This window comes from Phytophthora sojae, assembly GCF_000149755.1.
Source record: "Phytophthora sojae unplaced genomic scaffold PHYSOscaffold_5, whole genome shotgun sequence".
Classification (NCBI taxonomy): Eukaryota; Oomycota; class Peronosporomycetes; order Peronosporales; family Peronosporaceae; genus Phytophthora; species Phytophthora sojae.
This window is the reverse complement of record NW_009258119.1, coordinates 6,051,123-6,065,829: the sequence shown is the minus strand read 5'-3', so window position 1 is coordinate 6,065,829 and position 14,707 is coordinate 6,051,123. Positions and strand designations below refer to the sequence as shown.

The following is a 14,707-nucleotide window of genomic DNA, read 5'->3' as shown; positions in this document are numbered from 1 at the left end:
GTCGACTCTGAGGATCCCCGAAAACAAAAATGTCAAGCAGCTGGCTGACTCGAACCCGCCCAGACAGAGGTGACACACAGCACAGAGCACAGAGCACACAGCACACAGCTGGGCGTTTGGTCTGTGGCGCTGACCAGGCTCTCGGTGAGCTGTTTAGCCGGTCTCCCTCATGCCCAAACTCTTGTGGGATCCTGCGCCTGGCAGTCGGCGTGGTTGCCCCACACTCGCCGACAAAAAAGGTGGGTCGTCTGTAAACGTAGGCACCAGCACGCTCGCAGATGGCGGGTGAGCTGTGGGTGGCGGGTGAGCAGGGGTAGGAAGGCTAGGAAGCAAGCAGCGGCGCGAGGGGCGGTAAAAAGTGTTTGTTCGTAAAAAGTGTTGTGTGCCGTAAAAAGTGGACACTGGGGGTATCGATCCCCCTACCTCCCGCATGCGAAGCGGGCGCTCTACCATTTGAGCTAAGCGCCCAGACACAAACCCAAACCGCAACGCAATCGACGCGCTCAGACCAACACACACACACACACGCACACGCCAACTCGCCACAAAACACACCAAACAAAACGACACACAATCGCCTCACAGCGCCATCCCTCCACACATCGCCAAGCAAGCCTCCGCACCCATTACAACGATCGTCCTCTCCACCAGCACATTAGCACCCGTGAGGCGCCAGCATCCACGCCTTGTCGATTCTCCGCGCTCCGCCATGGTCCACTGCCTCACATACCCGAAGCCTCGAACCGCCAGGCCGGGAGCCACCCGCCTCCGAAAACAAAAATGTCAAGCAGCTGGCTGACTCGAACCCTACTCGTCCGACCGGCCAGTGGCCCGGACAGAGGTGACACACAGCACAGAGCACAGAGCACACAGCACACAGCTGGGCGTTTGGTCTGTGGCGCTGACCAGGCTCTCGGTGAGCTGTTTAGCCGGTCTCCCTCATGCCCAAACTCTTGTGGGATCCTGCGCCTGGCAGTCGGCGTGGTTGCCCCACACTCGCCGACAAAAAAGGTGGGTCGTCTGTAAACGTAGGCACCAGCACGCTCGCAGATGGCGGGTGAGCTGTGGGTGGCGGGTGAGCAGGGGTAGGAAGGCTAGGAAGCAAGCAGCGGCGCGAGGGGCGGTAAAAAGTGTTTGTTCGTAAAAAGTGTTGTGTGCCGTAAAAAGTGGACACTGGGGGTATCGATCCCCCTACCTCCCGCATGCGAAGCGGGCGCTCTACCATTTGAGCTAAGCGCCCAGACACAAACCCAAACCGCAACGCAATCGACGCGCTCAGACCAACACACACACACACACGCACACGCCAACTCGCCACAAAACACACCAAACAAAACCACACACAACCGCCTCACAGCGCCATCCCTCCACACATCGCCAAGCAAGCCTCCGCACCCATTACAACGATCGTCCTCTCCACCAGCACATTAGCACCCGTGAGGCGCCAGCATCCACGCCTTGTCGATTCTCCGCGCTCCGCCATGGTCCACTGCCTCACATACCCGAAGCCTCGAACCGCCAGGCCGGGAGCCACCCGCCTCCGAAAACAAAAATGTCAAGCAGCTGGCTGACTCGAACCCTACTCGTCCGACCGGCCAGTGGCCCGGACAGAGGTGACACACAGCACAGAGCACAGAGCACACAGCACACAGCTGGGCGTTTGGTCTGTGGCGCTGACCAGGCTCTCGGTGAGCTGTTTAGCCGGTCTCCCTCATGCCCAAACTCTTGTGGGATCCTGCGCCTGGCAGTCGGCGTGGTTGCCCCACACTCGCCGACAAAAAAGGTGGGTCGTCTGTAAACGTAGGCACCAGCACGCTCGCAGATGGCGGGTGAGCTGTGGGTGGCGGGTGAGCAGGGGTAGGAAGGCTAGGAAGCAAGCAGCGGCGCGAGGGGCGGTAAAAAGTGTTTGTTCGTAAAAAGTGTTGTGTGCCGTAAAAAGTGGACACTGGGGGTATCGATCCCCCTACCTCCCGCATGCGAAGCGGGCGCTCTACCATTTGAGCTAAGCGCCCAGACACAAACCCAAACCGCAACGCAATCGACGCGCTCAGACCAACACACACACACACACACGCACACGCCAACTCGCCACAAAACACACCAAACAAAACGACGCACAACCGCCTCACAGCGCCATCCCTCCACACATCGCCAAGCAAGCCTCCGCACCCATTACAACGATCGTCCTCTCCACCAGCACATTAGCACCCGTGAGGCGCCAGCATCCACGCCTTGTCGATTCTCCGCGCTCCGCCATGGTCCACTGCCTCACATACCCGAAGCCTCGAACCGCCAGGCCGGGAGCCACCCGCCTCCGAAAACAAAAATGTCAAGCAGCTGGCTGACTCGAACCCTACTCGTCCGACCGGCCAGTGGCCCGGACAGAGGTGACACACAGCACAGAGCACAGAGCACACAGCACAAAGCTGGGCGTTTGGTCTGTGGCGCTGACCAGGCTCTCGGTGAGCTGTTTAGCCGGTCTCCCTCATGCCCAAACTCTTGTGGGATCCTGCGCCTGGCAGTCGGCGTGGTTGCCCCACACTCGCCGACAAAAAAGGTGGGTCGTCTGTAAACGTAGGCACCAGCACGCTCGCAGATGGCGGGTGAGCTTGGGTGGCGGGTGAGCAGGGGTAGGAAGGCTAGGAAGCAAGCAGCGGCGCGAGGGGCGGTAAAAAGTGTTTGTTCGTAAAAAGTGTTGTGTGCCGTAAAAAGTGGACACTGGGGGTATCGACCCCCCTACCTCCCGCATGCGAAGCGGGCGCTCTACCATTTGAGCTAAGCGCCCAGACACAAACCCAAACCGCAACGCAATCGACGCGCTCAGACCAACACACACACACACACACGCACACGCCAACTCGCCACAAAACACACCAAACAAAACGACGCACAACCGCCTCACAGCGCCATCCCTCCACACATCGCCAAGCAAGCCTCCGCACCCATTACAACGATCGTCCTCTCCACCAGCACATTAGCACCCGTGAGGCGCCAGCATCCACGCCTTGTCGATTCTCCGCGCTCCGCCATGGTCCACTGCCTCACATACCCGAAGCCTCGAACCGCCAGGCCGGGAGCCACCCGCCTCCGAAAACAAAAATGTCAAGCAGCTGGCTGACTCGAACCCTACTCGTCCGACCGGCCAGTGGCCCGGACAGAGGTGACACACAGCACAGAGCACAGAGCACACAGCACACAGCTGGGCGTTTGGTCTGTGGCGCTGACCAGGCTCTCGGTGAGCTGTTTAGCCGGTCTCCCTCATGCCCAAACTCTTGTGGGATCCTGCGCCTGGCAGTCGGCGTGGTTGCCCCACACTCGCCGACAAAAAAGGTGGGTCGTCTGTAAACGTAGGCACCAGCACGCTCGCAGATGGCGGGTGAGCTTGGGTGGCGGGTGAGCAGGGGTAGGAAGGCTAGGAAGCAAGCAGCGGCGCGAGGGGCGGTAAAAAGTGTTTGTTCGTAAAAAGTGTTGTGTGCCGTAAAAAGTGGACACTGGGGGTATCGACCCCCCTACCTCCCGCATGCGAAGCGGGCGCTCTACCATTTGAGCTAAGCGCCCAGACACAAACCCAAACCGCAACGCAATCGACGCGCTCAGACCAACACACACACACACACACGCACACGCCAACTCGCCACAAAACACACCAAACAAAACGACGCACAACCGCCTCACAGCGCCATCCCTCCACACATCGCCAAGCAAGCCTCCGCACCCATTACAACGATCGTCCTCTCCACCAGCACATTAGCACCCGTGAGGCGCCAGCATCCACGCCTTGTCGATTCTCCGCGCTCCGCCATGGTCCACTGCCTCACATACCCGAAGCCTCGAACCGCCAGGCCGGGAGCCACCCGCCTCCGAAAACAAAAATGTCAAGCAGCTGGCTGACTCGAACCCTACTCGTCCGACCGGCCAGTGGCCCGGACAGAGGTGACACACAGCACACAGCACAGAGCACACAGCACAAAGCTGGGCGTTTGGTCTGTGGCGCTGACCAGGCTCTCGGTGAGCTGTTTAGCCGGTCTCCCTCATGCCCAAACTCTTGTGGGATCCTGCGCCTGGCAGTCGGCGTGGTTGCCCCACACTCGCCGACAAAAAAGGTGGGTCGTCTGTAAACGTAGGCACCAGCACGCTCGCAGATGGCGGGTGAGCTGTGGGTGGCGGGTGAGCAGGGGTAGGAAGGCTAGGAAGCAAGCAGCGGCGCGAGGGGCGGTAAAAAGTGTTTGTTCGTAAAAAGTGTTGTGTGCCGTAAAAGTGGACACTGGGGGTATCGATCCCCCTACCTCCCGCATGCGAAGCGGGCGCTCTACCATTTGAGCTAAGCGCCCAGACACAAACCCAAACCGCAACGCAATCGACGCGCTCAGACCAACACACACACACACACACACACGCACACGCCAACTCGCCACAAAACACACCAAACAAAACCACACACAACCGCCTCACAGCGCCATCCCTCCACACATCGTCAAGCAAGCCTCCGCACCCATTACAACGATCGTCCTCTCCACCAGCACATTAGCACCCGTGAGGCGCCAGCATCCACGCCTTGTCGATTCTCCGCGCTCCGCCATGGTCCACTGCCTCACATACCCGAAGCCTCGAACCGCCAGGCCGGGAGCCACCCGCCTCCGAAAACAAAAATGTCAAGCAGCTGGCTGACTCGAACCCTACTCGTCCGACCGGCCAGTGGCCCGGACAGAGGTGACACACAGCACAGAGCACAGAGCACACAGCACAAAGCTGGGCGTTTGGTCTGTGGCGCTGACCAGGCTCTCGGTGAGCTGTTTAGCCGGTCTCCCTCATGCCCAAACTCTTGTGGGATCCTGCGCCTGGCAGTCGGCGTGGTTGCCCCACACTCGCCGACAAAAAAGGTGGGTCGTCTGTAAACGTAGGCACCAGCACGCTCGCAGATGGCGGGTGAGCTGTGGGTGGCGGGTGAGCAGGGGTAGGAAGGCTAGGAAGCAAGCAGCGGCGCGAGGGGCGGTAAAAAGTGTTTGTTCGTAAAAAGTGTTGTGTGCCGTAAAAAGTGGACACTGGGGGTATCGATCCCCCTACCTCCCGCATGCGAAGCGGGCGCTCTACCATTTGAGCTAAGCGCCCAGACACAAACCCAAACCGCAACGCAATCGACGCGCTCAGACCAACACACACACACACACACGCACACGCCAACTCGCCACAAAACACACCAAACAAAACGACGCACAACCGCCTCACAGCGCCATCCCTCCACACATCGCCAAGCAAGCCTCCGCACCCATTACAACGATCGTCCTCTCCACCAGCACATTAGCACCCGTGAGGCGCCAGCATCCACGCCTTGTCGATTCTCCGCGCTCCGCCATGGTCCACTGCCTCACATACCCGAAGCCTCGAACCGCCAGGCCGGGAGCCACCCGCCTCCGAAACAAAAATGTCAAGCAGCTGGCTGACTCGAACCCTACTCGTCCGACCGGCCAGTGGCCCGGACAGAGGTGACACACAGCACAGAGCACAGAGCACACAGCACACAGCACACAGCTGGGCGTTTGGTCTGTGGCGCTGACCAGGCTCTCGGTGAGCTGTTTAGCCGGTCTCCCTCATGCCCAAACTCTTGTGGGATCCTGCGCCTGGCAGTCGGCGTGGTTGCCCCACACTCGCCGACAAAAAAGGTGGGTCGTCTGTAAACGTAGGCACCAGCACGCTCGCAGATGGCGGGTGAGCTGTGGGTGGCGGGTGAGCAGGGGTAGGAAGGCTAGGAAGCAAGCAGCGGCGCGAGGGGCGGTAAAAAGTGTTTGTTCGTAAAAAGTGTTGTGTGCCGTAAAAAGTGGACACTGGGGGTATCGATCCCCCTACCTCCCGCATGCGAAGCGGGCGCTCTACCATTTGAGCTAAGCGCCCAGACACAAACCCAAACCGCAACGCAATCGACGCGCTCAGACCAACACACACACACACACGCACACGCCAACTCGCCACAAAACACACCAAACAAAACGACGCACAACCGCCTCACAGCGCCATCCCTCCACACATCGCCAAGCAAGCCTCCGCACCCATTACAACGATCGTCCTCTCCACCAGCACATTAGCACCCGTGAGGCGCCAGCATCCACGCCTTGTCGATTCTCCGCGCTCCGCCATGGTCCACTGCCTCACATACCCGAAGCCTCGAACCGCCAGGCCGGGAGCCACCCGCCTCCGAAAACAAAAATGTCAAGCAGCTGGCTGACTCGAACCCTACTCGTCCGACCGGCCAGTGGCCCGGACAGAGGTGACACACAGCACAGAGCACAGAGCACACAGCACAAAGCTGGGCGTTTGGTCTGTGGCGCTGACCAGGCTCTCGGTGAGCTGTTTAGCCGGTCTCCCTCATGCCCAAACTCTTGTGGGATCCTGCGCCTGGCAGTCGGCGTGGTTGCCCCACACTCGCCGACAAAAAAGGTGGGTCGTCTGTAAACGTAGGCACCAGCACGCTCGCAGATGGCGGGTGAGCTGTGGGTGGCGGGTGAGCAGGGGTAGGAAGGCTAGGAAGCAAGCAGCGGCGCGAGGGGCGGTAAAAAGTGTTTGTTCGTAAAAAGTGTTGTGTGCCGTAAAAAGTGGACACTGGGGGTATCGATCCCCCTGCCTCCCGCATGCGAAGCGGGCGCTCTACCATTTGAGCTAAGCGCCCAGACACAAACCCAAACCGCAACGCAATCGACGCGCTCAGACCAACACACACACACGCACACGCCAACTCGCCACAAAACACACCAAACAAAACGACGCACAACCGCCTCACAGCGCCATCCCTCCACACATCGCCAAGCAAGCCTCCGCACCCATTACAACGATCGTCCTCTCCACCAGCACATTAGCACCCGTGAGGCGCCAGCATCCACGCCTTGTCGATTCTCCGCGCTCCGCCATGGTCCACTGCCTCACATACCCGAAGCCTCGAACCGCCAGGCCGGGAGCCACCCGCCTCCGAAAACAAAAATGTCAAGCAGCTGGCTGACTCGAACCCTACTCGTCCGACCGGCCAGTGGCCCGGACAGAGGTGACACACAGCACAGAGCACAGAGCACACAGCACAAAGCTGGGCGTTTGGTCTGTGGCGCTGACCAGGCTCTCGGTGAGCTGTTTAGCCGGTCTCCCTCATACCCAAACTCTTGTGGGATCCTGCGCCTGGCAGTCGGCGTGGTTGCCCCACACTCGCCGACAAAAAAGGTGGGTCGTCTGTAAACGTAGGCACCAGCACGCTCGCAGATGGCGGGTGAGCTGTGGGTGGCGGGTGAGCAGGGGTAGGAAGGCTAGGAAGCAAGCAGCGGCGCGAGGGGCGGTAAAAAGTGTTTGTTCGTAAAAAGTGTTGCGTGCCGTAAAAGTGGACACTGGGGGTATCGATCCGCATGCGAAGCGGGCGCTCTACCATTTGAGCTAAGCGCCCAGACACAAACCCAAACCGCAACGCAATCGACGCGCTCAGACCAACACACACACACACACACACACGCACACGCCAACTCGCCACAAAACACACCAAACAAAACCACACACAACCGCCTCACAGCGCCATCCCTCCACACATCGCCAAGCAAGCCTCCGCACCCATTACAACGATCGTCCTCTCCACCAGCACATTAGCACCCGTGAGGCGCCAGCATCCACGCCTTGTCGATTCTCCGCGCTCCGCCATGGTCCACTGCCTCACATACCCGAAGCCTCGAACCGCCAGGCCGGGAGCCACCCGCCTCCGAAAACAAAAATGTCAAGCAGCTGGCTGACTCGAACCCTACTCGTCCGACCGGCCAGTGGCCCGGACAGAGGTGACACACAGCACAGAGCACAGAGCACACAGCACACAGCTGGGCGTTTGGTCTGTGGCGCTGACCAGGCTCTCGGTGAGCTGTTTAGCCGGTCTCCCTCATGCCCAAACTCTTGTGGGATCCTGCGCCTGGCAGTCGGCGTGGTTGCCCCACACTCGCCGACAAAAAAGGTGGGTCGTCTGTAAACGTAGGCACCAGCACGCTCGCAGATGGCGGGTGAGCTGTGGGTGGCGGGTGAGCAGGGGTAGGAAGGCTAGGAAGCAAGCAGCGGCGCGAGGGGCGGTAAAAAGTGTTTGTTCGTAAAAAGTGTTGCGTGCCGTAAAAGTGGACACTGGGGGTATCGATCCGCATGCGAAGCGGGCGCTCTACCATTTGAGCTAAGCGCCCAGACACAAACCCAAACCGCAACGCAATCGACGCGCTCAGACCAACACACACACACACACACGCACACGCCAACTCGCCACAAAACACACCAAACAAAACCACACACAACCGCCTCACAGCGCCATCCCTCCACACATCGCCAAGCAAGCCTCCGCACCCATTACAACGATCGTCCTCTCCACCAGCACATTAGCACCCGTGAGGCGCCAGCATCCACGCCTTGTCGATTCTCCGCGCTCCGCCATGGTCCACTGCCTCACATACCCGAAGCCTCGAACCGCCAGGCCGGGAGCTACCCGCCTCCGAAAACAAAAATGTCAAGCAGCTGGCTGACTCGAACCCTACTCGTCCGACCGGCCAGTGGCCCGGACAGAGGTGACACACAGCACAGAGCACAGAGCACACAGCACACAGCTGGGCGTTTGGTCTGTGGCGCTGACCAGGCTCTCGGTGAGCTGTTTAGCCGGTCTCCCTCATGCCCAAACTCTTGTGGGATCCTGCGCCTGGCAGTCGGCGTGGTTGCCCCACACTCGCCGACAAAAAAGGTGGGTCGTCTGTAAACGTAGGCACCAGCACGCTCGCAGATGGCGGGTGAGCTGTGGGTGGCGGGTGAGCAGGGGTAGGAAGGCTAGGAAGCAAGCAGCGGCGCGAGGGGCGGTAAAAAGTGTTTGTTCGTAAAAAGTGTTGTGTGCCGTAAAAAGTGGACACTGGGGGTATCGATCCCCCTACCTCCCGCATGCGAAGCGGGCGCTCTACCATTTGAGCTAAGCGCCCAGACACAAACCCAAACCGCAACGCAATCGACGCGCTCAGACCAACACACACACACACACACGCACACGCCAACTCGCCACAAAACACACCAAACAAAACCACACACAACCGCCTCACAGCGCCATCCCTCCACACATCGCCAAGCAAGCCTCCGCACCCATTACAACGATCGTCCTCTCCACCAGCACATTAGCACCCGTGAGGCGCCAGCATCCACGCCTTGTCGATTCTCCGCGCTCCGCCATGGTCCACTGCCTCACATACCCGAAGCCTCGAACCGCCAGGCCGGGAGCCACCCGCCTCCGAAAACAAAAATGTCAAGCAGCTGGCTGACTCGAACCCTACTCGTCCGACCGGCCAGTGGCCCGGACAGAGGTGACACACAGCACAGAGCACAGAGCACACAGCACACAGCTGGGCGTTTGGTCTGTGGCGCTGACCAGGCTCTCGGTGAGCTGTTTAGCCGGTCTCCCTCATGCCCAAACTCTTGTGGGATCCTGCGCCTGGCAGTCGGCGTGGTTGCCCCACACTCGCCGACAAAAAAGGTGGGTCGTCTGTAAACGTAGGCACCAGCACGCTCGCAGATGGCGGGTGAGCTTGGGTGGCGGGTGAGCAGGGGTAGGAAGGCTAGGAAGCAAGCAGCGGCGCGAGGGGCGGTAAAAAGTGTTTGTTCGTAAAAGTGTTGTGTGCCGTAAAAGTGGACACTGGGGGTATCGATCCCCCTACCTCCCGCATGCGAAGCGGGCGCTCTACCATTTGAGCTAAGCGCCCAGACGCAAACCCAAGCCGCAACGCAATCGACGCGCTCAGATCAACACACACACGCACACGCCAACTCGCCACAAAACACACCAAACGAAACGACGCACAACCGCCTCACAGCGCCATCCCTCCACACATCGCCAAGCAAGCCTCCGCACCCATTACAACGATCGTCCTCTCCACCAGCACATTAGCACCCGTGAGGCGCCAGCATCCACGCCTTGTCGATTCTCCGCGCTCCGCCATGGTCCACTGCCTCACATACCCGAAGCCTCGAACCGCCAGGCCGGGAGCTACCCGCCTCCGAAAACAAAAATGTCAAGCAGCTGGCTGACTCGAACCCTACTCGTCCGACCGGCCAGTGGCCCGGACAGAGGTGACACACAGCACAGAGCACAGAGCACAGAGCACACAGCTGGGCGTTTGGTCTGTGGCGCTGACCAGGCTCTCGGTGAGCTGTTTAGCCGGTCTCCCTCATGCCCAAACTCTTGTGGGATCCTGCGCCTGGCAGTCGGCGTGGTTGCCCCACACTCGCCGACAAAAAAGGTGGGTCGTCTGTAAACGTAGGCACCAGCACGCTCGCAGATGGCGGGTGAGCTGTGGGTGGCGGGTGAGCAGGGGTAGGAAGGCTAGGAAGCAAGCAGCGGCGCGAGGGGCGGTAAAAAGTGTTTGTTCGTAAAAAGTGTTGTGTGCCGTAAAAGTGGACACTGGGGGTATCGATCCGCATGCGAAGCGGGTGCTCTACCATTTGAGCTAAGCGCCCAGACACAAACCCAAACCGCAACGCAATCGACGCGCTCAGACCAACACACACACACACACGCACACGCCAACTCGCCACAAAACACACCAAACAAAACCACACACAACCGCCTCACAGCGCCATCCCTCCACACATCGCCAAGCAAGCCTCCGCACCCATTACAACGATCGTCCTCTCCACCAGCACATTAGCACCCGTGAGGCGCCAGCATCCACGCCTTGTCGATTCTCCGCGCTCCGCCATGGTCCACTGCCTCACATACCCGAAGCCTCGAACCGCCAGGCCGGGAGCCACCCGCCTCCGAAAACAAAAATGTCAAGCAGCTGGCTGACTCGAACCCGCCCGGACAGAGGTGACACACAGCACAGAGCACAGAGCACAGAGCACACAGCTGGGCGTTTGGTCTGTGGCGCTGACCAGGCTCTCGGTGAGCTGTTTAGCCGGTCTCCCTCATGCCCAAACTCTTGTGGGATCCTGCGCCTGGCAGTCGGCGTGGTTGCCCCACACTCGCCGACAAAAAAGGTGGGTCGTCTGTAAACGTAGGCACCAGCACGCTCGCAGATGGCGGGTGAGCTGTGGGTGGCGGGTGAGCAGGGGTAGGAAGGCTAGGAAGCAAGCAGCGGCGCGAGGGGCGGTAAAAAGTGTTTGTTCGTAAAAAGTGTTGTGTGCCGTAAAAGTGGACACTGGGGGTATCGATCCGCATGCGAAGCGGGTGCTCTACCATTTGAGCTAAGCGCCCAGACACAAACCCAAACCGCAACGCAATCGACGCGCTCAGATCAACACACACACACGCACGCACACGCCAACTCGCCACAAAACACACCAAACAAAACGACGCACAACCGCCTCACAGCGCCATCCCTCCACACATCGCCAAGCAAGCCTCCGCACCCATTACAACGATCGTCCTCTCCACCAGCACATTAGCACCCGTGAGGCGCCAGCATCCACGCCTTGTCGATTCTCCGCGCTCCGCCATGGTCCACTGCCTCACATACCCGAAGCCTCGAACCGCCAGGCCGGGAGCCACCCGCCTCCGAAAACAAAAATGTCAAGCAGCTGGCTGACTCGAACCCTACTCGTCCGACCGGCCAGTGGCCCGGACAGAGGTGACACACAGCACAGAGCACAGAGCACACAGCACACAGCTGGGCGTTTGGTCTGTGGCGCTGACCAGGCTCTCGGTGAGCTGTTTAGCCGGTCTCCCTCATGCCCAAACTCTTGTGGGATCCTGCGCCTGGCAGTCGGCGTGGTTGCCCCACACTCGCCGACAAAAAAGGTGGGTCGTCTGTAAACGTAGGCACCAGCACGCTCGCAGATGGCGGGTGAGCTTGGGTGGCGGGTGAGCAGGGGTAGGAAGGCTAGGAAGCAAGCAGCGGCGCGAGGGGCGGTAAAAAGTGTTTGTTCGTAAAAGTGTTGTGTGCCGTAAAAGTGGACACTGGGGGTATCGATCCCCCTACCTCCCGCATGCGAAGCGGGCGCTCTACCATTTGAGCTAAGCGCCCAGACGCAAACCCAAGCCGCAACGCAATCGACGCGCTCAGATCAACACACACACGCACACGCCAACTCGCCACAAAACACACCAAACAAAACGACGCACAACCGCCTCACAGCGCCATCCCTCCACACATCGCCAAGCAAGCCTCCGCACCCATTACAACGATCGTCCTCTCCACCAGCACATTAGCACCCGTGAGGCGCCAGCATCCACGCCTTGTCGATTCTCCGCGCTCCGCCATGGTCCACTGCCTCACATACCCGAAGCCTCGAACCGCCAGGCCGGGAGCTACCCGCCTCCGAAAACAAAAATGTCAAGCAGCTGGCTGACTCGAACCCTACTCGTCCGACCGGCCAGTGGCCCGGACAGAGGTGACACACAGCACAGAGCACAGAGCACAGAGCACACAGCTGGGCGTTTGGTCTGTGGCGCTGACCAGGCTCTCGGTGAGCTGTTTAGCCGGTCTCCCTCATGCCCAAACTCTTGTGGGATCCTGCGCCTGGCAGTCGGCGTGGTTGCCCCACACTCGCCGACAAAAAAGGTGGGTCGTCTGTAAACGTAGGCACCAGCACGCTCGCAGATGGCGGGTGAGCTGTGGGTGGCGGGTGAGCAGGGGTAGGAAGGCTAGGAAGCAAGCAGCGGCGCGAGGGGCGGTAAAAAGTGTTTGTTCGTAAAAAGTGTTGTGTGCCGTAAAAGTGGACACTGGGGGTATCGATCCGCATGCGAAGCGGGTGCTCTACCATTTGAGCTAAGCGCCCAGACACAAACCCAAACCGCAACGCAATCGACGCGCTCAGACCAACACACACACACACACGCACACGCCAACTCGCCACAAAACACACCAAACAAAACCACACACAACCGCCTCACAGCGCCATCCCTCCACACATCGCCAAGCAAGCCTCCGCACCCATTACAACGATCGTCCTCTCCACCAGCACATTAGCACCCGTGAGGCGCCAGCATCCACGCCTTGTCGATTCTCCGCGCTCCGCCATGGTCCACTGCCTCACATACCCGAAGCCTCGAACCGCCAGGCCGGGAGCTACCCGCCTCCAAAAACAAAAATGTCAAGCAGCTGGCTGACTCGAACCGTCTCGTCAGCGATGATGTACGGCTCCAGGTTCAGTTCGATCAGGTCCACAGAGAACGTGCGGCGCTTGATCGTCTTGCCGGAGACCTTGGCGCCCTTGTTGAGCGTGAAGCCTAGCTTGTTCAGCATCGTGCCAAACACCTGTTCACCCTTGACCACCGTACTCGGGTCCGCCCACGCCGCTCACTCCTTGTAGAGCTCGTACGTCTCCCTCGATCCCTCATTCCTCTCCTCCGTGAAGCCCACCTCCAGCCACTGCTCGCGACGGTGCAGCAGGTAGCGGACGGCGTGGTTCGACAGCCTGACCTTGAGCTCGCGCTTGTACTTGGTCGTCGGGATCTGGCGGCAGTCGAAGTCGCTCAGGTCTCGCTGCAGCAGCCTGAACGGCACGCTGTAGATAGTGTCGCCCCCCCCCGCCGCCTTCTTGCTGCGCGTGCTGGCGCGCTCGTAACCGATGACGCGCACCGAGTCACGGGCACCGTACCGCACGACCTCCACGAACTTCTTCAGGTGGTACGCACCGTACGGCGTGCCGCGGTTGCTCGCGTGCGCGTAGCTCGACTTGATAGGGTAGGCCAGCGTCTTGAGCGACTCCCACTTCCTTGCCTCGGCCAGCGAGTCGACGGTGTACTCGTTGTCCTCGCGGATGAGCTTCATCGGCAGTTTCTCGAGCTCGTCCAGCAGCGCCTCGAGCATGGCGGCCTTCAGCTTCTTCGGGCTGTCGAGGTCCTTGACGTCGCCGATGTCGTCCATGCAGCCGCCGTTGCGCTCGCAGCGCTCTGCCCATTTGCGGTACCCGGCTGGGTTGGCGCCGCCGACGATCCTCTTGATGACACCCTCCGTCAGCTTGGGGTGCTACTTGGGGTTCTTCCAGTCGTTAAAGGCTGCGAGGGCGGCCGCTGTGTCGAAGTAGGAGCCACGCACATGCGCGAGGATGCACACGAACGTGTATCGCATGACCTCGCGGCCAACGTGCGGGCGGCGGTAGAAGAAGCCGGCGAGCTGCCAGACGTTCTCGCGGTTGGTCAGCCACGTCTGGGGCAGCATGCAGCACAGGTCAAAGAGCCTACGGTCGTAGCGCTGCGCCGCGAGGCACAGCTCCGCGTTGGACAGCCTCTCCGCCTTCTTCACGACGCCCTCGGATACCTCCCTGTCCTCCTCGGACTTGAAGCACAGGTCCACGGCGTCAAACACGACGTCCTGCTCGGGCGTGGAGTCCGCCGTTCGGTCGTACAAGCAGTAGAGCAGCTTCCACGAGCCCCTCCGGCCCGCACATCTTGCCGTCGATCTCGTCCTTGACGGTGCCGTTGAGCATCACATAGCGAGTGTAGGTCAGGAAGAGCTTGTCGCGCGGGAAGCCTCTCTCTTGGGTAGCGCAGTCAAACACGTGGTAGCGTATTAGCTTGCCGTTCTCCTCCTCGAAGCGCTGCATGGCGAGTTGAGTAATGAGGCTACCTCTGTAGTTGGGCGGCGACCGCAGCGAAGGGTCGGGCGTTGGTGCTGGCTGCTGCTGGTGTGGCGCGGCTGTCGACTGCGATGCTGTGCGCCCTTCCTCGGGCACTTGCACGGTAGATCGATGAAATCAGTAATGACGGTTATACTGGGATAGGAAGCAACGTTAGTGC

General features: G+C 60.2%; 2 protein-coding genes and 12 non-coding genes across 14 annotated transcripts; 1 reads left to right on the top strand and 13 right to left on the bottom strand.

The window, feature by feature from the left end:
* Window positions 1–395: 395 nt before the first annotated feature.
* On the bottom strand, window positions 396–468 carry PHYSODRAFT_t968. The gene has a single exon. It is a non-coding gene; the product is annotated as a tRNA-Ala (tRNA).
* A 699-nt stretch (window positions 469–1,167) lies between these two features.
* Window positions 1,168–1,240, bottom strand: PHYSODRAFT_t967. The gene has a single exon. It is a non-coding gene; the product is annotated as a tRNA-Ala (tRNA).
* A 699-nt stretch (window positions 1,241–1,939) lies between these two features.
* On the bottom strand, window positions 1,940–2,012 carry PHYSODRAFT_t966. Its single transcript has one exon. It is a non-coding gene; the product is annotated as a tRNA-Ala (tRNA).
* A 700-nt stretch (window positions 2,013–2,712) lies between these two features.
* PHYSODRAFT_t965 lies at window positions 2,713–2,785 on the bottom strand. Its single transcript has one exon. It is a non-coding gene; the product is annotated as a tRNA-Ala (tRNA).
* Window positions 2,786–3,485: 700 nt separating this feature from the next.
* PHYSODRAFT_t964 lies at window positions 3,486–3,558 on the bottom strand. The gene has a single exon. It is a non-coding gene; the product is annotated as a tRNA-Ala (tRNA).
* Window positions 3,559–4,258: 700 nt separating this feature from the next.
* Window positions 4,259–4,331, bottom strand: PHYSODRAFT_t963. Its single transcript has one exon. It is a non-coding gene; the product is annotated as a tRNA-Ala (tRNA).
* A 39-nt stretch (window positions 4,332–4,370) lies between these two features.
* PHYSODRAFT_505526 (hypothetical protein) lies at window positions 4,371–7,981 on the top strand (the record flags this gene model as incomplete). Its single annotated transcript, XM_009531739.1, has 2 exons — window positions 4,371–4,473; window positions 7,413–7,981. Coding segments are annotated over 2 exons (672 nt in total), but the record flags the coding sequence as incomplete, so codon positions are not given.
* On the bottom strand, window positions 5,037–5,109 carry PHYSODRAFT_t962. The gene has a single exon. It is a non-coding gene; the product is annotated as a tRNA-Ala (tRNA).
* Window positions 5,817–5,889, bottom strand: PHYSODRAFT_t961. Its single transcript has one exon. It is a non-coding gene; the product is annotated as a tRNA-Ala (tRNA).
* On the bottom strand, window positions 6,589–6,661 carry PHYSODRAFT_t960. The gene has a single exon. It is a non-coding gene; the product is annotated as a tRNA-Ala (tRNA).
* A 903-nt stretch (window positions 7,982–8,884) lies between the features above and the next one.
* On the bottom strand, window positions 8,885–8,957 carry PHYSODRAFT_t959. The gene has a single exon. It is a non-coding gene; the product is annotated as a tRNA-Ala (tRNA).
* Window positions 8,958–9,655: 698 nt separating this feature from the next.
* On the bottom strand, window positions 9,656–9,728 carry PHYSODRAFT_t958. Its single transcript has one exon. It is a non-coding gene; the product is annotated as a tRNA-Ala (tRNA).
* Window positions 9,729–11,917: 2,189 nt separating this feature from the next.
* Window positions 11,918–11,990, bottom strand: PHYSODRAFT_t957. Its single transcript has one exon. It is a non-coding gene; the product is annotated as a tRNA-Ala (tRNA).
* Window positions 11,991–12,855: 865 nt separating this feature from the next.
* Window positions 12,856–14,514, bottom strand: PHYSODRAFT_334459 (hypothetical protein; the record flags this gene model as incomplete). The annotated part of the gene is made up of 5 exons (XM_009531738.1): window positions 12,856–12,993; window positions 13,083–13,245; window positions 13,270–13,905; window positions 13,942–14,282; window positions 14,317–14,514. The coding sequence occupies 5 exons, from the start codon at window positions 14,512–14,514 to the stop codon at window positions 12,856–12,858; spliced, it is 1,476 nt and encodes a 491-aa protein (XP_009530033.1).
* Between the last annotated feature and the right edge of the window lie 193 nt (window positions 14,515–14,707).